Source organism: Hyla sarda, chromosome 1 (assembly GCF_029499605.1).
Source record: "Hyla sarda isolate aHylSar1 chromosome 1, aHylSar1.hap1, whole genome shotgun sequence".
Lineage (NCBI taxonomy): Eukaryota > Metazoa > Chordata > Amphibia > Anura > Hylidae > Hyla > Hyla sarda.
The window spans coordinates 408,124,053-408,150,232 of record NC_079189.1 but is presented as its reverse complement, the minus strand read 5'-3'; the positions used below and the strand labels follow the sequence as shown (position 1 = coordinate 408,150,232).

General features: G+C 41.4%; 1 protein-coding gene across 7 annotated transcripts in view; it reads left to right on the top strand.

Moving 5' to 3' along the window:
• The window catches only part of MORC2 (MORC family CW-type zinc finger 2), a 92,553-nt gene extending 73,830 nt beyond the window's left edge, over positions 1–18,723 (top strand). For 6 of the 7 annotated variants that reach the window (XM_056528623.1, XM_056528622.1, XM_056528621.1 and 3 more), the window contains 7 exons: positions 4,720–4,902; positions 8,283–8,394; positions 8,851–8,992; positions 10,782–10,955; positions 15,886–15,979; positions 16,062–16,250; positions 18,377–18,723. In XM_056528623.1, coding sequence (XP_056384598.1) covers positions 4,720–4,902; positions 8,283–8,394; positions 8,851–8,992; positions 10,782–10,955; positions 15,886–15,979; positions 16,062–16,250; positions 18,377–18,445 — 963 coding nt within the window. In that variant the 3' untranslated portion in view covers positions 18,446–18,723. The remainder of the gene's footprint in view (positions 1–4,719; positions 4,903–8,282; positions 8,395–8,850; positions 8,993–10,781; positions 10,956–15,885; positions 15,980–16,061; positions 16,251–18,376) is intronic. The other variant, XM_056528624.1, reaches the window with a different exon arrangement.
• The last annotated feature ends 7,457 nt before the right edge of the window (positions 18,724–26,180 follow it).

Sequence of the window (26,180 nt, the reverse complement as noted above, 5' to 3'; positions counted from 1 at the left end):
TTACGCTATTTTGGACTTTTGAATTTTTTTGCGCGTACGCCATTGGCTGTGCGGTATAATTAACAATATATTTTTATAGTTCGGACATTTATGCATGCGGCGATACCACATATGTTTATTTTTATTTACACAGTTATTTTTTTTTTTATGGGAAAAGGGGGTGATTCAAAATTTTATTAGGGAAAGGGTTAAATGACCTTTTATAAACTTTTTTCCACTTTTTTTTTTTTTTTGCAGTGTTATAGCTCCCATAGGGAGCTATAACACTGCACACACTGATCTTTTACCCTGATCCCTGCAAAGCCATAGCTTTGCATGGATCAGCATAATAGGGGGTTGATTGCTCAAGCCTGTAGCTCAGGCTTGGAGCAATCAAACCCTGATCGGACGCGACGGAGCAAGGTAAGGGGGCCTCTGCTCGCGTCCTAGCTGATCAGGACATCGCGATTTTATCGTGATAGTCCCAATCAGCCCGACTGAACTGCCAGGAAGATTTTACTTTAGTTTTAGACACAGCGATCAACTTTGATCGCCGCATCTGAAGGGTTAATAGCACGCGGCACAGCGATCTGTGCCGCATGCTATTAGCCCAGGGTCCCATAAGCTGCTAAGCTATCATAAGCCGCCAGGACCGACCCGGTATGACTCGAAGTCACGGCGTGACCCCGTTTTAAATACCGGGCGCAGGGCGTACAGGTACGCCCTGCGTCCTTTAAGAGGTTAAAGGCGTACTCCGGGGGAAAACTTTTATTTATTTTATTTATTTTTTTAAATCAACTGATGCCAGAAAGTTAAACAGATTTGTAAATTACTTCTATTAAAAAATCTTAATCTTTCCAGTACTTATCAGCTGCTGTATGCTCCACATGAAGTTCTTTTTTCTTTTTGGATATCTTTTCTGTCACAAGCACAGTGCTCTCTGCTGACACCTCTGTCCAGAGAAGGAGAAAATCCTCATAACAAACATATGCTGCTCTGGACAGTTCCTAAAATGGACAGAGGTGTCAGCAGAGATCACTGTGGTCGTGACAGAAAAGAAATCCAAAAAGAAAAGAATTTCCTCTGTAGTCCCCTGAAAGTCCCCCTTTAAGTACCAGGATACCAAGATGTACATTTTATGTCCGTTGTCCCTAAGAAGTTATTGTATACGTAAATAAAGACTTACATTATGTGTTCTGGTGCCAAAAAGTTAAACAGATTTGTAAATTACTTCATATCCAGTACTTATCAGCTGCTGTATGCTCCAGAGGAAGTTCTATAGTTCTTTTCTGTCTGACTAGAGTGCTCTCTGCTGACATCTCTGTTCGTGTCAGGAACTAATCACCCATAGCAAACCTCTCCTGCTCTGGACAGTTCCGGACCCTGACAGAGGTGTCAGCAGTGAGCACTGTGGTCAGACTGGGAAAAAATGTTTTATATAAAAGTAATTTACAAATCTGTTTAACTTTCTGGCACCAGTTGATTAGAAAAAAAATTGTATCCCACCGGAGTACCCTTTTTAAGCACACTATGGCTTTGCTTCAGTGATCCATGGTCTCTTTGGGAGGACCTGCAAAAACAAATATTTTTACTATTCCATTTTTTTATGGTTGTCTTTAGTCTGCAGCAGGGATCACACTAAGTAGGTTTCAGCAGAGTAAAACTACTAGGGGTGTGAATCGCCAAGAATTTGGCGATTCGATTCGAATCGCGATACCAGTGTGGCGATTCGATATATCCCGATATATCGCGATACCGTCTAGGTGACGATACATCGCGATATATCGCCCACCTGGGAGCATTCATAGATCCCAATAGACGCCGCTGTCAGCTTTGACAGCGGCGATCTAGTACTCCGGTGCTCACTTTTCTCATGTTATCCCGTCCGGGCTGCAAAATAAAATAAAACGCACTTTATCTTACCTGCCAACGAGCCCGCGAAGCTCCGGTACAGTCCGGTACAGGTGTTCGGTCCCCGGGCTGTATTCTTCTTACTTCCTGTTAGTCCGGCACGTCACATGGAGCTTCAGCCTATCACCAGCGGAGGCGGGACATCGCTGCGGCCAGTGATAGGCTGAAGCTCCATGTGACGTGCCGGACTAACAGGAAGTAAGAAGAATACAGCCCGGGGACCGAACACCTGTACCGGAGCTCCGGGGGCTCGTTGGCAGGTAAGATAAAGTGCGTTTTATTTTGCAGCCTGGATAGGATAAAATGAGAAAAGTGCGCACCGGATACTCCTTTAATAGCCAGCCGCGGCGATTGCCGCATGCTGGCTATTAGCGGCGGCCCCGGCTACTGAAATCAGCCGGGGGTCGCATAGTACGGAGCGGGCACGAGTCGGAGCCCGCTCCATACACCCAGAGCGACGCCGTGTCAGATCCGGCCTGCCCGGCTCCACAAATGTGGAACTTTTATCTCCTGATGCCCGGGACATGACATGCTGTCTCGGGCGTCCGCAGATGAAAATTCCACATCCCTAAAAGAATCGATTCAAAAATATTTTGAATCGATTCTGTTTCGGCAAATGAAAAATCGCGATTATCGCGAGAATCGATTTTTTTCTTACATCCCTAAAAACTACTGCTTAAGGGTAGGGCCACATAGAGCGCATCTGCAGCGTATGTCCTGCTGCAGATGTGCCGATGGCAGTCACAAGAGCGAGCTCCCTGTTTCTGCTGGGTAGCTCTATGTATATGCTCATAGTGGCAGATTTCCCAGCTGCAGCAGGGAGCTCGCTCTTGTGACTGATGTCAGCATATCTGCAGTATGAAATTCACTGTGGATGCTCTTCGTGTGACCCTACCTTAAGTGTCTATTCACACATACAGTATCCTGCACATATTTGATGCGCAGGATTTGAAGCTGCAGATTTTATGGTGCAGAGTTCAATGTAAACTAAATGACTGAACACAGCTTCAAATCCTGCGCATCAAATATGTGCAGGATACTGTATGTGTGACTACACTCTTGAAAATAATCTGTCACTCTGACTTTAGTAGAAAGTGTATGAGCACCATGGGGGAGATTTATCAAAACCTGTCCAGATGAAAAGTTGCTGAGTTGCCCATAGCAACCAATCAGATTGCTTCTTTCATTTTTGAAAAGGCCTCTGAGAAATGAAAGAAGCGATCTGATTGGTTGCTATGAGCAACTCAGCAACTTTTCCTTAGGGCAGGTTTTGATAAATCTCCCCTATAAGACTTATAAATAGCCTGTCTATCTGAAAGTTATGTGTTAGAAACTTTAAAGTGCCTAATGAGGTAAACTAGGGCTAAAATAATGAAGAAAATATAAATTTTTGGTTTTGGATAGTTACTTTAGTTATATCTGTGAACAGTTATTTTTTTTATTTTTATTATTATTATTTTTTTTACCTTTAGTCAAATCAAGAACTTAATCCTAAGCATGCGGAAGGAAAATCTTTAGGCTAGGGCTACACATGTTGCACAAGAGCAAGTCTCATTCAACTTTTGCAGCCAAAATATTTTGTGGGACTTGCTGTCTTGCAACTTGACTGAAAATGGCAAAATAACTGAGAAGCAGCAAAGTCACAGTCGCATGCAACTTGAATTAAGTTCACTGATGTCAAAAAACCATTGAAAAAAGTCACAATATGTAGCATACGACACCATTCACTAACATTACATGTGACGTAACATGATCAAAGTCGCCCTATAGTAGTGATGGCAAACCTTTTTGAGCCCGAGTGCCCAAACTGCAATGCAAGCCAACTTTTTTTTCCCTCAAAGTGCCAGCACAGCAATTAAATCAGAATACCGAGGTTCAAGTTTAGAAAAAACAACTCATACAGTTGCCATAACTAATTAACATCTTTTGTTTTAAAAGAACACAACAGAGTTCAATGATCCAAACACATTAGATTGGCAGCACAGTTCCCCCACATTAGGCTGGCAGTATAAGTCCCCCCACATTAGGTGCAGTATAGCTCCCAACATTAGGTGCAGTACAGTTCCCAACATTAGATGCAGTATAGTTCCCCCACAGACATACAGCCTTCAGCCATATACAGTGTATGGCTGGAGGCTGTATGCCTGTGTACTGCCCACTTCAGTGTTCCGTGTACTGCCCACTTCAGTGTTCCGACCAACGCTCCGGGGTCACAATCTACTGCTATGGCCTACAGGCCATAGCAGTAGGTCCCGGGATCGGAAGAGTGGCGGTCAGAACACTGAAGATGGCATGCAACATACAGGTAACTTACCATGCGCGCGCGTCCTCCTCCTCGCTGCTCCGCTCTGCTGTAGCTATGGGCGCACGCCCGGGACATCAGTGACGTCCCTGCGTGCGCTTCCTCCCAGCGGCCCCTGCCTTTTGAAAGTTAACACGGGGCCATAGAAAGGTAACCGGGGAATCCTTGTGTCCCGAAAAGATCTTTCGGGACACAGGGATGTCCCGAATGGGCTGATGGCGAACTATGGCCGCATGCCCACAGAGGGGGCTCGGTGTGCCATAGGTTCGCCATAACTGCCCTATAGCCTTATACTTCTTAATTTTGGATCTAGTTCTACATTCATGCAAGAAAATGCATTGAGCAACTGCAACAAGATGTGAATTAATCCTTTATTTTCCTTGCCTCAGATACCTTTTTTTTTTTTTTTACCTCCGATCCCATCAAAGATTATAGTACAAGCCTACTTAAAAGAAAAGTGATCCTCTAACAGCTTATGTCTTTACATCTTACTATATTATTCATTATTATTTTGATTCTAAAATCAGGTAAGCAGTGGGCGAAAGAGAAGTTCACAGCAGATAGTGATTGATGATGAGGAAGAAGAAGAAGAGGAGGAGGAGGAGGAGGAGAAGGAGCCAGTCTCTTCTCGGAAACCTGAAAAGGCTAAAAGATCAAAGCTAATTGTAGTGAAACGGGAGAAAAAAGATCTGAATGAAGAAGTTGTTAAGGTAGTAAATAATCAAAATTATCTTTTTATGAACGTTTGCTTATTTATTAGAGAATTGCAATATAGTTTGACTTTTAAGCTGGACACACATGAGGATAATACAGCCACATTTTTACGTTAGGGTTATGGCTGCAATTTCCAGCCCAATGGCTGGTGTAATGACCAAAATTGACAGCATCCCAGATGCACTTAATCCTAGATCACGATCATGCTGTCAACTTGGGGTCATCAGAACTACAGTCAGACTGAGACTTGACTGTAATTCTGAAAATATGGCCATATTATTACCATGTCAGACTGGTCTTTTTGTGCTTATTTTTATTTGAGGTAGTAAAAGTATAAATGTATTTATTGTCACATAGTTGTTTTCCTCCTTTTTTAAATTATAATAACAGAAATCACCCAAATGGCCCTGATCAAAAATTTACATACACCTGAATGTTTGGCCCTGTGACAGACTCAAGGTGATACACAGGTTAATTTCTTACAGATGTGCCTTTAAATTGCAATTAATGTCTGTATAAATAGTCCAGATTTATCAAACTGTGTGATAGAAAATATTAGTGATTTTTCCCCCAGCAACCAATCACAGCTCAACTAAAGAGCTCTGGTAAAGTGAAAGCTGAGCTGTGATTGGTTGCTGTGGGTAAATCACTCAATTTTTTTTCTCTCACACAGTTTGATAAATTTGGGCCAATGAGTTTGTTGGCTAACATGTGGACTGAGCAGGCTTGATGCTGATGCTTCCCTGGGATGGAAAAGGATATGAAAACATATCTAAAGCTTTGAAAAATGCCAGTCAGTACTAGAGATCAACCGATTATCGGTTTGGCCGATATTTTTCGGCCGATATTCACAATTTTGGACGTTATTGGTATCAGCAATTACCTTGCCGATAATGCACCGCCCACCATCAATAGAGCAAAGATCTCCCTGTATCTGTCCTGCATTGTTTTGCGTGAGCCATCTATTAATGGCTCATAAAGGTCCTGGTAACTGCCTGATAAATGAACCGCTTTCATATTCAAAGTTTTAATCACCCTTATCTTCATAATGCAGAGCGCAGGTGCCAAAGATTTTACGTGGCTGTCACGTCCTGATGAAGTGAGAGCTGTGCGTCACCGGGGAGCACTTAACAGAAGTCAGGAGTAGCGAGAGCCCGGCGCATGCACAGTTACACTGCGCAGAGTGCTCCCCGGGGACACACAGCTCTCACGTCATCAGGACGTGACAGCTGTGTAAAATCTTCAGCGCCTGCGCTCTGTATACAGAACACAGCGCTCAGGGGGCATGTGACTCCACGTCGCTAGGACCCTTGCAGAATTGTCCAGACTACAAAAATATAATATTATTGAACCCACACAGTGAATGGCATGCACGCAGAAACTGCAGAAATTCTGTAATTTGGTCATTTTCAAATCCCAGAAGTGGAAAAAAAGAGTGATCAAAAATCAGATTTTGGCCAAATGGTTGCCATTTTAAAACATTAATTTTAATTAATTAAAACATGACAGAAACTATACAATTTGGGTATTGTCTTAATCATGCCAAGCTGAAAACTGTGAATGACATAACAAAGAAGCCCCCCAAATATTACAAATAACAAAACTCGTATGGATCTGTAAATTGAAATATTTATGAATTTTAGAAGGTAAGTAGGTAAAAATGTAATTCACTGTGTCATTAATGTTAATGGCATGACTACCTGGTACTTGGTGCACTGTGCCATACATGTACATCATGCAGTGCAGTAAAGCTACCGTATTAGGCGAGTGCAGACAGCGAGAAGGTGACCCTTATAATGAATGGCTGACCTCAGAAATCCTTCTGATGTTGTTTTGTGACAGGAGTGGTGCCTGCCATCTCTCCGATCAGCACTCCAAGGGGAAGGGGTGGTCTTAGGGGGCGATCGATTTTCTTGGTCTGCCACAGACACCCTTTTCCTAATAAAAATTCAAATCACCTCCCTTTTCCCATTTTTCTAAAAAATGAAATGGTATATAATGGTATAAAGGCATGCAGAATTGTCTGAACTATTAAAATGTAACATTACTGATCCCATATGGTAAACAATAAACACTAGTCCAAAATGCAGATTTTTTTTTGCTCACATCTCAGAAAAAAAGTTATATTAAAAAAAAAGTAATCAAAAGTCACATGCGAAAGTTGTTGTAAAGATAAAAACTACAGATCGCTGTGTAAAAAATGAGGCCTCAAACTGCCTCTTAGACAGCAAAATAAAAAAGTTTTAGGGGATGACAAAAAGGCAATTATAATTAATTATTTTGTTTAAAAAAGTTAGAATTTTTTTATAGTATAACATAAAAACTGTACATGAGTATCATTGTAATTTGTATTGACCTACAGAATGAAGATAACATGTAAACTGCACTGGCCCTCCCCCCAAGCCCCCCCCCCCCCCCACAAAAACAAAAAAAATACCTATACTCTAAAATTCCTACTGAAACATCAGGAACATCGTTTAAAGGAAAACTGTCAGCACGTTCACCTACACTAAACCCAATACACTGGGTAATAGTGTGGGTGAACAGGAGTCCATACAGGGGTTGTTGGGTTTCAGACAAGTTTTTGTCCTGTAAAGTCCCCCTGCAGGAATGTCCCCCACCGGCAGTCATACTTTGGGTCCCGGAGGAAGGTGCCTAAGCCCTCCCCCTTAATCACATATTCATTTTCTTCAACTCCATGTCCTAGGGACGTGTAGTCACACGCCCCCTGAGGGCTTCGCTCTGCATGCAAAGCGCAGGCGCTGAAGTATTTACGTGGCGGTCACATCCTGATGAAATGAGAGTTGTGCGTCCTTGGGGAGTGCTCAACAGAAGTCCGGAGTAGCGAGGGCCCGGCGCATGCGCAGTTACCTTGCGCAGAGTGCTCCCCAGGGACACACAGCTCTCACGTCATCAGGTCTTGACAGCTGCGTAAAATCTTCATCGCCTGCGCTCAGGGGGCATGTGACTACACTTCACTAGGATGTGGAGTTGAAGAAAATGCATATGCGATTAAGGGGGAGGGCTTAGGCCCCTTCCTCCGGGACCCAAAGTATGACTGCCGGTGGGGGACCTGCCTGCAGAGCGCATCTAAAGGGGGTGAATTACAGGAAGAAAACTCTGCGGCAACCCAACAAAAAAAATGTAAGTGACCCCTGTATGGACTTCTGTTCACCCACACTATAACCCAATGTATTAGATTTAGTGTGGGTGAACTTGCTGACAGTTTTCCTTTAATTGGATTTCATTTACGTTTTACAATAACTACCAGAAATATTAGAAAATAACCAAATGTACTTGTTTATGAACCAATAAGCTGAGTATGGCTCACTTTATATTACTCACCACATATCATGTCTTGTATTTTTTTGAGCAGGTTCTGCATGCACTCTCTGACTCTTCTCATGACTCAAATGTGTCATTGCAATCATTGCAGTTGGACAGCCCAGATGTGGATGATATTGTATCCACTAAAGCAGCACAGAAAGGTAACTGATGAAACTTTGAATGTATGCATTCCTGTTTTTCTTTCTTTTCTTTCTCCATTTTGCCTTGTCCCCTCACACGGCTAAAACTAGACCCCCCCATATGTTCACCAGTAGTTACGGTAATCCCTGCAACATCATTGGTGAACACATTGGGGTGCGATTAAGGCCGCTTGCACTTACCTGCATGTGGGAACGCGGCCTTTGTCGAGTAAAAAGTATTTAACTGATCAACATTTATTCAGTAGAGTACTGTTAGATTTGTTTACTTAGCAACCATTTATTCCATTTGTAAAATTACGTTTGGGTTAATACTCAATCAAAAATAGGTTACATTTTAGTACATACATATAATTTTTTGGGGAAAGATGCTTGTTGTCACATTAACTATTGAAGCAGTGGAACTTGCTTTCTAATGACAATGACCATTTAGCTGTTAATCCTTTGAATTTTCTTCAGATAAAGGTTTACATGTAGAAGTGCGCGTAAACAAGGAGTGGTTCACAGGACGTGTTACTGCTGTAGAAGCTGGAAAACATGCTGTTCGCTGGAAAGTGAAGTTTGATTATGTGCCAACAGATACGACGCCACGTGATCGATGGTAGTGTTTCCTATATAAACTATTAGACTATAAACTATGTATTGTTGCCTCTTGTCCAGTTTTAACAAGTTACATGTTTTATTTCTGATTTAACCCCTGTAACAATCATAATAAGCAGGAAACGTCATGCTGCAAAGATATACGCCTGCACTTTTTCAGAAGAGTAGAGGGAACGTTAAAGAGAATGATCTATTGTTTAGATCAAGTTTTATGTTAAACATTTTTTTAAGAATTTCTGGCAATTCCGCATATGTATATGTTTATTTTTTCAAATTATTTTATTTGGAAAAGGGGGGTGATTTAAACTTTTATTGGGAAGGGGATTAATTCACATTTATTACTTTCTTTTTTCTTTTACATTTTATTATGCTTTTTTTTTTTTTTTTTTTTTTTGGGGGGGGGGGGGGGGGGGACTATAACATGCAATCATTAGATTGCTAACACTGTTCAATGCTGTACTATTGCACAACATTAATCGTTGTTCTCTGCACTGCCACAGCAGGCAGAGAAGACATCATACAGCATGGAGGCAAGTAGGGACCGCCAGGTCGTCATGTAAGCTGGGACCTTTGGGACCTTGTGATTATCTTGCAGTGATCCCGATCAGCACCTTTCACCAACCGCCAACAAACAGTGACTGGCTTTAGGTCCTGCGATCAGCTTTGACTGCAGGTTCTAAAGCATTAACAGCCTAGCAGTGGCCATTGCCGCTGCAGGCTATTAGATGAGGCTCCTGGCTAATGTCACAATCCCACTCTGATGCTGGTCCCCCTTCCCATATGCCCTATAGCGGGAAAGGGTTAAAGAACAGATGCTACTATTTTTTTTGCTTTTTTAAACCATCTGAAAACAGGAGTGGCATCTGTTCTTTGCAGTCATTATGATCCACACCTAAGTTTGGCTTCAAAGCTGCAGCAAAAACTGCACTGTGGAAGTGCAGCCTTAGGGTACGTTCACTTGGGTCGGTCTTCTGCAAGTTTCCTGCTGGGGTTTTCCCTTAGCATACCTTTACACTGGAGCACATCCGCAGCGTATTTGATGCCGCGGTTGCACTGCCAGCACATGCAGAGTTAAGCCAGATTGAACTCCCTGCTGCTGCTGCCGTAGCTCTGTGTGTCTGCTCGTATATGTGGATTTCTCCTTGGCAGTCACAAGGGGATACACAGAGCTACGGCAGCAGCAGTAGGGAGCTTGTTCTGCCATAACTCTGCCATAACTCTCAGCCCAATAAATAGACATATCAGCACTAAACATATAGGTTAACCAATATTAGTTAGAGGTAGGGTATGTTCACGCTACGTAATTCCTGTGGTATTCCGCTGACGAACGGAATTACATGCTGTGAACATAAACATCAGTGTGAATGGGTTTCCGTGAGACCCGTTCACACTGCGGAATTTCAGCCGCTGAAATTGTTCCGTGCAAAGAAAGAACATGTTCATTCTTTGCGCGGAAGTCCGCGAACACGGCATAGCCCTCAATGGTGATGGTGCAGTGCCGCGCAGTCCTACCGCCAGAATGGAATCTCTGCTCGTTGAATTCTGCGAGCGGAGATTCCGTTCATAATCCGTAGTGTGAACATACCCTTAATATTAGTGAGAGGTTCCCTACCACCCACACCAAAAGGTCTATTTAGGCATCAGTAAGCACTGACTAGAGTGGGGGTGTTTAGCCAGGTTTACCAATTTTTTTTTTTTTCATATTGCTATCGATAAATATATCAAAATTTTTAAAATACATCCTGTTTTTGATCAACACTATAAATGTACATAATAATATGTGATTTCAGGGTAGAGAAAGGTAGTGATGATGTGAGACTCATGAGGCCACCGTCACCAGAACGAGAGACACCGGATACCCAACAGGCAGAGCCTTCTACCTCTGATAACACCCGAATAGAGCCAGATACAACAGAGCCAAGTGCTTGCCTTGCTCCTGTGGAACAACTTACTCAAGTGCTTCGGTAAGTTGAAGTTCAGAGACTATATACCAGAAACAACACAACATGATTGCAGTCTGTTTCCTGTGCTGCTCAAAATTGTGTCCCCATGATGGCATCATACAGCATCACATTCTATGGCTGTGGAGTCTAGCCGCCTATCAGACTAAGGGTAGGGTCACATGTGCTGTATTTTGCTGCTGTATATTTTCCTACCCATTGAAGTCAATGAGTAGCAAAATCAGCTGTGGAAAATATGCAGCAAAATAAGCAGCGAAATACAGCACATGTCCCTACCCTTAGAGGAGAACTATGGCAAAAATGAACAGGATATGGAATAAGTAGCTGATCACGAGGGGTTCGACTGCTGGGACACCCACTATCTCCGAGTCGGGACCCGGTGCTCAATGAGGAGCATGGGCTCCAGATGGCACGGGCTCCATTCATTTCTATGGGAGCATCAAAAAGGCAGAGTACAGAACTCGGGCATCATTGGCACTCCCATAGAAATAAATTGATCATGTGCCATCTACTGGTAGACAACACGCGCCCCTCAGGGAAAAATGCGGGGTCCTGGAGATCGCAGGGGTCCCGGCGGTCGGACCCCCTGTGATCAGCTACTTTATCCTCTATCCTGTGGATAGGATAAGTGAATTGTCGCTGGAGTACTCCATTTAAGTGTATCTGGTCTTACTTGACTACGGTTTGTGTCGTCCCTACAGCCGTTGCCACCAGTTCAGTGCTTCTTCTCTTTGCAGCTCTCTGTTTTCTGATGACCCATATGGTGTAAGCTAGTTACGTGTTGTGTGCCGTGCTTTTGGATCCAATTACAAGCATGTGTACACTAGGAAAATGACCCAAATGTAGTCACTGAGGGGAATTCATCAAGCTTTTTAGATCTTTTTTCTTTTTTTTTTTTTCTTTTTAAAATTGTTGCATCAAAAGTCTCAGTCACTTCTCCTGCAACTTTTGTGTGACTTTTGCTATAAATCATATATGAAAGTGAACTACCATGTGCAGTGCTTTAGACTAGTTTTATGCAGTGGTGATTGATTCATGATGTGCAACTTTTCTCTGAAAGTTGCACAAAAGTCGCAGCTTCCGTCCTTAACACACTAACCCACACCAATTTACTTCAGCCCTGAAAAGTACTCTAAAAGTCCGCACACACCCCCATGATACCCATCTTTACACACTTTACTATTATTGTACTGCTGTAAAAAATAAAAATAAACCTTTGAGTATGTTTAAAGAATAGTATGTTTAAAATTGCCCTATTCTTATAATTATTATTCCCTATAACTTTGACATTTTTTCGTATATGGGTCTGCATGCAGGCTTATTTGTCGTGCTGTGATTTGTAGTTTTCATTGGTTCCACGTTTGCGTATGTGACTTTTTGATTACTTTTTTTTTTTTTTTTTTATTTTATTTTAAAATGTTATTCTCTTGGGGGAGGGACTTATTCACTTTACATTTTCAGATTTATTTTTTTTAGTCCCCACAGGGGACTATTTATTAATTTATCTTTTTAGATTTAAAATACTAATTTAGTGTTATCTGTGATCTCTGGCCTGCTCGAAGGCCCCGTGATGACAGCAGGAGGCAGGTGAGGAGACCCCCATCTGATTATTTTGGCTGGTCGTGCCACAGGCGATCTGATCAGCCATTGAAACTACCACATTGCTGCAGATGCCGCAATCAATATTGATTACTGCATCTGAGTGGTTAATGGCGAACATCAGCGTGATCACTGATGTCCGCCATTACCAGCGGTCCCTGGCTGCTAGTAGCAGCTAGGACTCGTGGTCTATGATGTGAGTGCAGCTCCTGCGACAGGACTCAGGATGTACATATACATCCTGGTGTGCCAAGTCCTAGTCGCCCAAGTTGCCAAGTTCCAGTAGCACAAGTTGCCTTTAATGTCCGTTATTTTGTTCTTATATGTGTATTTCTCGAGCGCTTCATTGGGGGACACAGGACCATGGGTATATGCTGCTTGCCACTAGGAGGCTGACACTAGGCAAAAAACAAAAGAAGGCTGGCTCCTCCCGGTAGGATATACCCGCCTCCTGGCTCTGAGCAACTCAGTTTTAGCTCAGTGTCAGAGGAGGCTAGACGCAGCTCTGGAGCTCTCCAGACCTGCTCTTTCTTTAGTTTTTTTTCCTAGTTTCAGGTTCAGTTTAGACTTTCTCTGCCTTTTTTTGTTTTATCTAGCGTGGGGCGACAGGAGCATGGCGCTGCCTGATCCCCCACATGCGAGCTAGGGGCACGGTGCATCATGGATGGGCCGTTAACCCCTCCTCGCCAGCAGCCAGCGCCTGGTGGTGTACCTAGGGTCCGGGTCCCCCATTCGACCCTGTTCGCCATGGCAGCTAAAGGCAGGTGGCACCAGCTGGTCGAAGACGCCTGGGTACGGAGGTCCCTCAGGGTGAGTATTGAGGTCCCTTGTGGTAAGTATATTGGGGGTTAATATTTCCTCAACAGTTTCTCCTCCCCTTCTTTCCGGGGGGGGGGGGGGGGGGGGATGTTCAATGTGATCCAGTGCTTCCCTCTGCCGGCATTCTGCTTCTTTGTCCCGCTGAGACACAGGCACCGCTGCGGTTCCTGCAGCTGTTTCTAGGATCCTCTCCGGACACAGGCACCTGGGGGAGATTACTCCTTGTCTGTGGATCGTCTGACCTACTAGTGCTTCCTAATGTCCGACCCCAGTACCTACCCCCCCCCCCCCCCTTCCCGGGAGGCTGCTACTGCGCTGGTCACTTACTTTGCCTGCTCAGGCTGTAAGCCCAAAATGCCAGGCGGTTCCTCCGAACCCACCTGCACGTTGCGGTTTTGATGCGTTTATCATGTGATAGTTGTTCTGAAGCTGCTAGGTCCAAAGGAAATCTGGTGTCCAAAGGTTTGAGAGGTGACGTGAGAATGCCCCGGCCAGCGGCGTCTCAACTGGGACTTTCTCGGTTCGTGGTTAGTCCGGTGGCATTGGACTGTATGTTGTGACGTCACTACGGTAACTATGGAGGTCCACAATACTTTCAACACGTTTCGGAAATTGAAAGACAGTTGAAAGACAGTTTCCTTTGTCGGGGATGGTATGTCTGTGAGCTCTGCTTTTGTATGTATCTATGTATATATATATATATATATATATATATATATAACAAGTTGTGTGCAGTGGAAAAATAGGCCATATCATTCAGCAGCTGTCATGATCTACCGAAATGATATTCGGGAACTCATACCTTAGTATAGCAGCTGAATTGGGCACACCATCACATCCGTTCTTTAGCGCTATTGTTACAATATATATATATAACACCTTAAATCCATTCCTTGTTTTGGCTTAAAAAACTAAAGGTGGGTACATACATAGTTACATAGTTACATAGTTAGTATGGTTGAAAAAAGACATGCGTCCATCAAGTCCAACCAGGAAATTGAAGGGAAGGGTGTAAGGGGATAAGGGAAAGGGATGTAGTTTTATAATTCTGCATAAGCATTAATGTTATTTTGATCCAGGAATGTATCTAACCCTGTTTTAAAGCTGTTAATTGTTCCTGCTGTGACCAGTTCCTGAGGTAGACCGTTCCATAAATTCACAGTCCTCGCGGTAAAGAAGGCGTGTCGCCCCTTTAGACTAAACCTTTTCTTCTCCAGACGGAGGGAGTGCCCCCTCATCCTTTGGGGGGGTTTAACCTGGAACAGTTTTTCTCCATATTTTTTGTATGGGCCATTAATATACTTATATACGTTTATCATATCCCCCCTTAAACGTCTCTTCTCAAGACTAAACAATTGTAACTCCTTTAATCGCTCATCATAGCTAAGATGATCCATGCCCCATATTAGTTTAGTCGCGCGTCTCTGCACCCTTTCCAACTCCGCAGTGTCCCTTTTATAAACAGGCGACCAAAACTGAACAGCATATTCCAGGTGAGGCCGTACCAATGCTTTATAAAGGGGGAGTATTGTGTCCCTGTCCCTTGAGTCCATGCCTCTTTTGATACATGACAATATCCTGCCGGCTTTGGAAGCAGCAGCCTGACATTGCATGCTATTCTGTAGTCTGTGATCTACAAGTACACCCAGATCCTTCTCTACCAGTGACTCTGCCAGTTTAATCCCCCCTAAGACATACGATGCATGCAGGTTATTAGTACCCAGATGCATAACTTTACATTTATCCACATTGAACCTCATTTGCCAAGTGGATGCCCAGACACTTAGTCTATCCAAGTCATCCTGTAACTTATGCACATCCTTTATAGACTGTACCGTGCTACAAAGCTTGGTGTCATCTGCAAAGATAGAAACAGCTGTTAATACCATCCTCTATATCATTGATAAATAAATTAAACAGCAGCGGGCCCAGTACTGAACCTTGGGGTACACCACTAATAACCGGGGACCAATCAGAGTACGAATCATTGACCACCACTCTCTGGATACGATCCATGAGCCAGTGTTCAATCCAGTTACAAACTAAAGTTTCCAAGCACATGGAACTTAACTTACCTTACCTTAACTTACCTGTCAGACGTCTGTGAGGGACAGTATCAAACGCTTTAGCAAAATCCAGAAACACTATATCCACAGCCATTCCTCTGTCAAGGCTTCTACTCACCTCTTCATAAAAGCAAATTAGATTGGTTTGACAACTTCTATCCTTAGTAAACCCATGCTGGCTATCACTTATAATACAATTATCCCCTATGTATTCCTGTATGTAATCCCTTATAAGTCCTTCAAACAATTTACCCACAATGCACGTTAGACTTACCCCTATGGAAGAGGACTACTGGGCTCATTTTGGTGGACATGTGCTTGAATTAAGCAATGAGATGGAAGCAGAAAAATAATACTGAGAATGTGCCTAGAGCTTGACTTTTATTTAATTGATAATGAGGGTTTGTGGTGAATATAATATGACGCAATGCAATTTCTTTCTGTTTCAGGAACTGCTTACGTTATTTTTTACCACCCAATTTTCCTATAACGAAGAGTGAACTAAGTACAATGAGTGCTGAGGATCTTATAGCTTTTCCACTAGTAAGTAAAAAAATTTACCAAAACCTGTATTTTTTGTTTATTCAAATTTATGTAGGATTCACTCTTTTAATTTTTTTTTTAGAAAGATTACTTTAAGCAGTATGAAGTGGGCTTGCAGAACTTGTGCAACTCTTATCAGAACCGTGCTGACCTCCGCGCAAAAACCTCTGAAGAGATGCAACGCAGTGCAGAAAAGAAATGCAAAGAATCTGAAGAGAAGTTGCAAAAATTAAGGACCAACATTGTATCTCTGTTACAGAAAGTTCAAGAGGTGAGATGTGATCCTTTTAAGGCATTGTGTATCTTTTATAGGTTTCAAGACCTTTCTTTTTGCTTAACCCCTTTATGCAAAATCAGGTACATGTACGTGATAAGGGATGACTTCCCGCAACATTACGTACATGTACCTGATGGAAATAAACTCTGCGCTGTGACAGTTTATTGAGCTCAGCTGTGCTGCACAGCTGAGCCTCCCTGAAGCCGGCCAGGGACCAATCACAGCAGTCCCGGGACGGCGATCACTGCTATTGGTCCATCAGTACAGGCGGACCAATAGCAGGGATCTGGCCAGGGGTCTCCTCCTTCCCCCTCTCCGCCGGAACTTCACTGAGTGAAAAGATCGGTGGTGAGGGGGGCCCCATTGGAGGAGGCCACCCGCAGGCACTCAGGATCGGAGCGCAGTTAACCCTGTAGACGCTGCTGTCAGTCACTCTGTCACGGATTGGTTCTCTGCAAAGTGAAAGCAGAGTGACGATGATTGCCATGGCAACCGAAGGCCTGACACTGGCCTCTGTTGTCATGGCAACATGAGCGATCAGTTCCTAACTGATCTATCCTATGCCTGTCAGTACTGACAGACATAGGCATAATTCAATGGAGTACAGATGTGTATAATAGTAATTATGTGTATAATAGTAAAAAAAAAAAATACAATTTTAATAAAGTGATAAAGAATAAAAATGTGAAAAATAAAAGAATTTTTTTTTGAAAAAATATAAAAATAATAAAATAAATGTATATATGTTTATAATACACCCCCAAAAATAGTCCCCCCAAATACATCAACATGTCCTGCAAAAAGAGTCCTCACACAATTGCGTCAGTGAAAAAATAAGTTACAGCTCACAGAATACAACAGCTTAAAAAACATATATATTTTTTTTTAATCATGTTTGTATGTCATAAATGAACTAAAATATAAAAAAAATATATAAAGATGGTATCGCCGTAATCATATCAACCTGCAGTGTAACGTTAACATGTCATTTATACTGCATGATGAACGACCTAAAAAAACTACCGCAGAATAGATATTTTTATGTATACCACCTCATAAAAAATAAAGTAAAAAACGATCAGTGTCACATGTACCCCAGAATGGTACCAATGAAAGCGTCAACTTGTCTCCCAAAAATATTTTTGCACCCCAAGGCCCCTGTAATTTTATATCATACCAACAAAATATCCTAAACTAAAAGGATGCCCCAAAATCCACACAGCACGCCTTCATGTCTGAGGCCTGTGTGAGAGACACATAGTGCACAAAGGCCACATAGGGGATATTTCTAAATATGTCAGAATTCGGGGAATAAATCTTGTGGGGTGTATTTCTTTGTCAACACCTACTGTGTTACAGAAAAAAAAATAGATTAAATTAAAATCTACAAAAAAATAAAAAATTTAAATTCCGCCTCCACTTTGCTTTTATTTCTGTGAAACACCTAAAGGGTTAATAAACTTCTTTAATGTCATTCTGACTACTTTAAGGGGTGCAGTTTATAAAATGGGGTGATTTGTGCACATGCACCTCAATTCCACTTCAGAACTGAACTGGTCCCTGAAAAATCTGATTTTGCAATTTTCTTGAAAATCTGAAAAATTACTGCTAAACTTATAAACCTTATAACATTCTAAAAAAGTAAAATAATGTTTATCAAATGATGGGAACATAAAGTAGACATATTGTAGATGTGAATTAATTTGGTGCGGCATGACTATTGTATGAGCAGAAAATGTAAAATCTAGAAAATCTAGAATAAAGTACAATATGTCACGAAAAAACTGTCTCCGAATCGCTTTCATAAGTGAAAGCGTTCCAAAGTCATTACCAAATAAGTGGACGCATGTCACTAACGTCCATTTGGGGCTCCTGAGGTATGACGCGCGCTCAGCAGGTGACCGCGCATCATACCCAGTGGGTTCCGGTTGCTATAGGCAGCCAGGACTCACAGCTAATGCCGGCATTTACCCTTTAGATGCGACGATCAAACTTGGGTCCAAAAGAAGAGATGCACCTATGAATATGGCTTTTCTACTTCAGAAGTTAATTGTAGATGATGATTTGTCTCATTACAGATGTCAACTTAAAAAAACGTAAAATTCTTTATTTCATTCTAGGACATTGACATAAATACTGACGATGAGTTGGACGCCTATATTGAGGATCTCATTGCCAGAGGAGACTGAACTGTTCTAAAGAACTTGTTTCATGTTTTGATGGACAGAAGGAGAATTTCCTTTTAAAGCCCATGTAAATGTATTCACTGAGGAGGAGCCGATACAAATTACGAGTTAATTTTTTCTTGTAATATGTTTTCTTGGTTTTTACTTAACAGGCATGTGCTTTTTGGAAAGTTTTAAACATTGTAGTTCTTGAACTCATGTCTTTGTTTATAAATATTTATTTTTTATTGGAAATCAAAACACCTGAGCTTTGGTGCTTTATTAAAAAAAGATTCAACTGTCTCAGTTATCATTATTTCTAATTTACAGTGTGAATTGAAACTGTCAATTTTAGGGAGCTTTTCACAGTGCAGTATTGAAGCCAAAACCAGGCATGGATCATAATGCAGACAAAGCATTTGTTCTTTTTTATGATATAATTCATTTTACATTTCAAAAGTTTTTCGCAAATTACAGGCAACACGTATTACAATCAGTGTCAATATCAGTAGAGTAATGACAGAATAACAAAGAAACAGAGCATAACAAAGTGGGAACCGCCTAACAGAAGCAATATCATCCTACTGTGGAGTCGGCATGCTCAAGGCATGGCAATTCGGTTGATCTCGGATGGATTGCTAAATGCTAACAATAAACAGGGCAGATCATCCAAACTGTAACTCAAACAAAGATGGATTGCATATAGTAGACAGAACTTAGAAAAATAAATAAACAGTTATGGTGGAGTGGCAAATGCAAAACACGAGATAAGCATATCACACTATACAGTGCACAATCATGTATACATGGAAAAGGAATTATGCCGTAGTGAAAACAGTTGGTGTTTGGTTTGTGCCCCTTAATTTCCAGGAACCCCACATAGCATAAACTTTAACTGTGACCCTCGCCCAAACCTCCTCCAACACATAGATAATGTTGCATAAGGGATGTTAATTCCGCTAGTTCAGAGGAATGGGGGGCTTACCAGTGGCTGGTAATGACTAACTTGACCAACAATATGATTTTGCATACCAACTGCCTCTCCTGAGGGGAAAAGACTTGTAGGTCAAATAGCAACAGAGCCATTTGAGGAGTTAGTGACAGGAATGCCGACTACTGTACAGATGTCTTTCAACTGCTGTCCAGTAAGCGGTCAGTTAAGGACATGACCATAGAATATGAGAGAGAGTGCCACTTTGCGTACAGCTGCGCCAACATAAATCCGAACAGGAGGGGTACATAGACCTTAATCCAGAGGGCATATAGTACCACCGAAGGTGGGACTTCACTATGGCCTCAACCTGAGAAATGGCTTTCAAAGAGCATTAGGTAAACTTGTAGGCCTTCCGGTGCAGTTCAATTCTATTTCCCACGCCTTCATATAAGTACTAGTTTTAAGCTCTGCATGGTGGGCCATTTCGACATAAATGGGTTTAACAACTTTAAGATGGCACGTAAGATAACAAAAAAGAGTAGGGCTAACCGAAGGCAAAGTAGCGGCTCCTGATGTAAGGAAATGCTTTATTCTCAAGTAAAGAGTTGTCTGGAGGGTAAATGGAACGTAGGAGCGAAAAGAGAGGAGAGTATTTACAATTGTGAAATCTGATGAACTCCCTCAGCAGACAGGCAGAGACATCTAGGTCTATCATTACTAAGGTGAGAAACGATAAGGGGAGATTCTAGTCTATAGCAATCAGATTTAATCCCACATAAATGGTGATCATAAACCCATCTGGAGAGTCCTGGTACTGTGAGTGGAGAGGTTAGGGGTTGGTTTGACTCCCCATGTGTGCGTCATGAAGACTTCGAGGGTCAGGTATAGACATTAGAGAGCATTCGGTCTGAACCCATGGAACCCCAATACGTCTATCCCAGCAAGGGTGAAGTAAGAAAATAAGTGTAGCTTTGTGGTATCTACAGACCTCCCATCCTTTTGTTTTTCGTGGCCACTGAGTATGCCACTCTAGGTCTATGGCCCACTGGTATAATTCATTTTAATTCACACCTGGTTTTAGCTGCAGAACTGCACTGTGTAAGAGAACCTTTACAAACTTCTATAAACTAGTTCCACTGGAAAATGTATAAATTAAATTGGCACTGGACTCAAATATTAATGATAAATCTATAGACTAGGCCATCAATCAATATCAGATCTGCATGACTCTGACTCCTGGCACCTGCCAGTTAGATGACTGAAAGGGCCATGGTGCTGTGCCCCTCTTGCTTGCCAGGCAGAATACCATACATATGGTAGGGGTTGTACCCTGGTATTACAGCTTTTCCCTTTCACTTAAATTGGGAGCCGGCACTGGTTATCATTATAGTTTCACCTCTACATAAAAAAAAAAAGTATAGAATTTGATACGTTTATTTTTAGCAACAGATTTAAGGCTAGGTTCACACGGCTGTTGTCTTCCGTCCTGCTCTCCTCCCCCTTATTGAGGTTTACCGACCTTTCTTTTAACAGACAAACTAACTGTTATCTGTTTGCATCCATTTGGATCCGTTATTGTTCAGATAATAAACCAAAAAATTATTTTTTTGTTCTGAGCATGCTAAGAAGTAAAAACGGATGGATGCAAATGGATGACTTTAAAGGCTCATCCATTTACCATAGACTTCAATGCTAAATTTATTATAACCATTTTTGTTCCGTTTTTTGTTTTTCTTTACGGAGAAAAAAATTACTGCACGCAAAAAAAAAAAACTGAATAGGAAACAAAAGGGTGCAAACGGGTGACAAAGGACTGTAAAAAAAAAAATCCCATTGACAATGGGATCCTTTTTACAGCCGTTTGCAAAAGTATCGAACGGATTGCAGAACGGGCATGAATTTACAGGGACAGACTGCCATGGGAACGAGCCCTAAAAATGATGCCTTGTTAGATATAAGGGGGTTTCTTATTCAGCTAAGTTGTAGCTGAAATTTACTCCAGGTACATGCTAGTTTAATTTAAAGCATGGCCTATGGGCAGCTGCTTAAATAGGTTGTCCCACGATAAAACCTGATACCTTACCAACAAGGGCTGGGTCAAAAATAAAGGTATTTTATTACTTTATGGCCTTTCATGCTTTTGATGCAAACTTTCTGTTTTGTGAACTTAATTAGCTCAACTTCTTACCTGGTGTACATCCTGTAATACTCTTCATGTGTACACTCTAACTAGGAATTCAGCTAACTCTATCACCCTCCCATTGTGTGGGAGGGGGTTTATTCAAGAAGGTTTTGTAGGTGAAAGATATTGTTGGCTGAATGCCTGGCTAGAGTGTCCTTACCAGAAAGGAAGTTGGGCTGATGAAGATAACAGCACATAGTTTACATTAGAAGCAGAAGGAAAGTATTAAAGATCACAGAAAGGTAGTAAATAACTTTATTTACCAATATATGTTCACTTTATTAGACAGTTAAAAATAGGTTTTATCTTCGGACAGCCCCTTTTGAGTGCATAAATGTATTAAAAGGTGACCAGTTCCTAATAAATTTGCCAACTCTCCAAACAAGTAAGGGACAATGTTGTTGAGCAGTACAAGTCAGGGTTAGGTTATAAAAAAAAATATCCAAATCTTTAATGATCCTCAGGAGCATCATCAAATCTATAATAACCAAATGGAAAGATCATGGCACAACAACAAGCCTGGCAAGAGACGGCCGCCCACCAAAACTCACAGGCTGGCAAGGAGCCAACACAGAGACCTAAGGTTACCCTGGAGGAGCTGCAGAGTTCCACAGCAGAGACTGGAGTATCTGTACATAGGACAACAACAAGCTGTACGCTCCATAGAGTTGGGCATAGAGTGGCCAAAAGAAAGCCATTGCTTTCAGCTAAAAACAAAAAGGCACGTTGTGAGTTTGCGAAAAGGCATGTGGGAGACTCCCAAAATGTATGGAGGAAGGTGCTCTGGTCTGATGAGACTAAAATTTTACTTTACGGCCATCAAAGAAAACGCTATGTCTGGCGCAAACCCAACACATCACATCACCCAAAGAACACCATCCACAGTGAAACATGGTGGTGGCAGCATCATGCTGTGGGGATGTTTTTCAGCAGCTGGGACTGGGAAACTGGTCAGAGTTAAGGGAAAGATGGATGATGCTAAATACAGGGATATTCTTGAGAAAACCTGAACCACTCTGTGCATGATTTGAGGCTAGGATGGAGATTCATCTCCCAGCAGGACAATGACCCCAAACACACTGCTAAAGCAACACTTGAGTGGTTTAACCCCTTAAGGATGCAGGGTTTTTCTGTTTTTGCACTTTCGTTTTTTTTTCTCATCACCTTCTAAAAATCATAATGCTTTCAATTTTGCACATACAGACCCATATGAGGGCTTTTTTTTCTTTTGCATCACCAATTGTACTTGTACGGTGCGAAATAGCTATAACCAACATGCTCCTTACCTGGTCCTGCGTGGCTTAAAGTTTTGCACGGCGGTCCCGCTGCTGTTACGCCCTCCGAAATAAAGTCTAAACTGGAAGAAAAACCGTGAGTGCCCTTTCTTTCTTCATGTGAATATTATTATTATCTTATATCTGTGAAGGGAGAGCACCACAGGGTTCTTTCAAGACCATGTCTTTATTAGTTAGGTCCATACGGTTACAAGGATACCTTATTTATGTGGGTTTTATTTTATTTTACTACTTAAAAATTTCTAACTAAATGCACCAAAATTTGTATGTGTAAAATTGTCATCTTCTGACCCCCCTATAACTTTTTTATTTTTCCATATACAGGGATGTATGAGGGCTCATTTTTTGCGCTGTGATCTGAAGTTTTTATCGGTACCCATTTGTTTTGATGGGACTTTTTGATCGCTTTTAATATATTTTTGTAGGTTATACAAAGTGACCAAAAATACGGAATTTTGGACTTTGAATTTTTTTTTACATGTACACCATTGACCGTGCGGTTTAATTAACATTATATTTTTATAGTTCGATAATTTACGCTCGTGGAAATACCACATGTTTATTTTTATTATGTTTACATATTTTTATATGGAATTTGGGAAAAGGGGTTTGACTCAAACTTTTAATATGGAAGGGGTTAATGGGTGTTTTAAAAAAAAAACTTTTTATTCAACTTTTTTTTTTACACTTTTAGTCCCCTTAGGGGACTTTTAGGAGGAATCAGTAGATTCCTCATACAGATCAATGTGGTTCCATAGAACCACATTGATCTGTGTACTCAGCGCTTGATTGATAAAGCCTGGTTCAGCCTGGTTCCTCAATCACAGAGCCGGGACCTGGACGGAAGCAGAGGTAAGCCATCCGGCTACCTCCACAGTGGATCGCCCCATACCAAGTACAAATCTGTTTAACTTTCTGGCACCAGTTGATAAAAAAAAAAAAGTTTTCCACCGGAGTACCCCTTTAACCCCTTAAGGACGCAGGACGTAAATGTACGTCCTGGTGAGGTGGTACTTAACGCACCAGGACGTACATTTACGTCCTAAGCATAACCGCGGGCATCGGAGCGATGCCCGTGTCATGCGCGGCTGATCCCGGCTGCTGATCGCAGCCAGGGACCCGCCGACAATGGCCGACGCCCGCGATCTCGCGGGCGTCCGCCATTAACCCCTCAGGTGCCGGGATCAATACAGATCCCGGCATCTGCGGCAGTTCGCGATTAAAATGAACGATCGGATCGCCCGCAGCGCTGCTGCGGGGATCCGATCATTCATAACGCCGCACGGAGGTCCCCTCTCCTTCCTCCGTGCGGCTCCCGGCGTCTCCTGCTCTGGTCTGTGATCGAGCAGACCAGAGCAGGAGATGACCGATAATACTGATCTGTTCTATGTCCTATACATAGAACAGATCAGTATTAGCAATCATGGTATTGCTATGAATAGTCCCCTATGGGGACTATTCAAGTGTAAAAAAAAATGTAAAAAAATGTAAAAGTAAAAGTAAAAAAAAAGTGAAAAATCCCCTCCCCCAATAAAAAAGTAAAACGTCCGTTTTTTCCTATTTTACCCCCAAAAAGCGTAAAAAACATTTTTTATAGACATATTTGGTATCGCGTAAATGCGTAAATGTCCGAACTATTAAAATAAAATGTTAATGATCCCGTACGGTGAACGGCGTGAACGAAAAAAAAATAAAAAAGTCCAAAATTCCTACTTTTTAATACATTTTATTAAAAAAAAATTATAAAAAATTTATTAAAAGTTTTTTATATGCAAATGTGGTATCAAAAAAAAGTACAGATCATGGCGCAAAAATGAGCCCTCATACCGCCGCTTATACGGAAAAATAAAAAAGTTTTAGGTCATCAAAATAAAGGGATTATAAACGTACTAATTTGGTTAAAAAGGTTGTGATTTTTTTTTAAGCGCAACAATAATATAAAAGTATATAATAATGGGTATCATTTTAATCGTATTGACCCTCAGAATAAAGAGCATACGTCATTTTTACCATAACTTGTATGGCGTGAAAACAAAACCTTCCAAAATTAGCAAAATTGCGTTTTTCGTTTTATTTTCCCCACAAAAATAGTGTTTTTTGGTTGCGCCATACATTTTATGATATAATGAGTGATGTCATTACAAAGGACATCTGGTCGCGCAAAAAACAAGCCCTCATACTAGTATGTGGATGAAAATATAAAAAAGTTATGATTTTTAGAAGGCGAGGAGGAAAAAATGAAAACGTAAAAATTAAATTGTCTGAGTCCTTAAGGCCAAAATGGGCTGAGTCCTTAAGGGGTTATAGAATAGCATTTTAGCTAAAATAATAAGTAGTAAAAGCATGAGAGAGGCAAAGAAAAAACACCACCCCTTAAGGACTCACTCTTTCCGTTTTTGCATTTTCATTTTTTCCTCATCACCTTCTAAAAATCATAACGCTTTCAATTTTGCACATAAAATTCCATATGATGGCTTATTTTTTGCGCCACCAATTCTACTTGCAGTGACATTAGCCATTTTACCAAAAAATCCACGGCGAAACAGAAAAAAAATTAGTTGTGTGACCAAATTGAAGAAAAAAATTAATTTTGTAACTTTTCTGTGGTTTCCGTTTCTACACAGTGCATTTTTGGGTAAAAATTACACCTTATCTTTATTCTGTAGGTCCATACGATTAAAATGATACCCTACTTATATAGGTTTGATTTTGTTGTACTTCGGAAAAAAATCATAACTACATGCAGTAAAATGTATACGTTAAAAATTCTCATCTTCTGACCCCTATAACTTTTTTTATTTTTCCGCATACCGGCCGGTATGAGGGCTCATTTTTTGTGCCATGTTCTGAAGTTTTTATCAGTTCCATTCATGTATTGATCAAAATTTTTGATCGCTTTTTTTTTTCTTTTTTTCATGCTATAAAAAGTGACCAAAAATACGCTATTTTGGACTTTGGAATTTTTTTGCGCATACGCCATTGACCGTGCGGTTTAATTAATGATATATTTTTATAGTTCGGACATTTACGCACGCGGTGATACTACATGTTTATTTTTATTTACACAGGTTTTTTTTTTATGGGAAAAGGGGGGGGGGTGATTCAAACTTTTATTAGGGAAGGGGTTAAATGACCTTTATTAACTTTTTTTTTTCACTTTTTTTGCAGTGTTATAGCTCCTATAGGGGACCCTAGCTGATCGGGACATCACAATTTTATCGCGATAGTCCCGATCAGCCCGACTTAGCTGCCGGGAAGCTCCTTCAAGATTGCTGTTCACAAGCGCAAACCATCCAACTTGAAGGAGCTGGAGCAGTTTTGCAAGGAAAAATGGGCAAAATGGTAAGA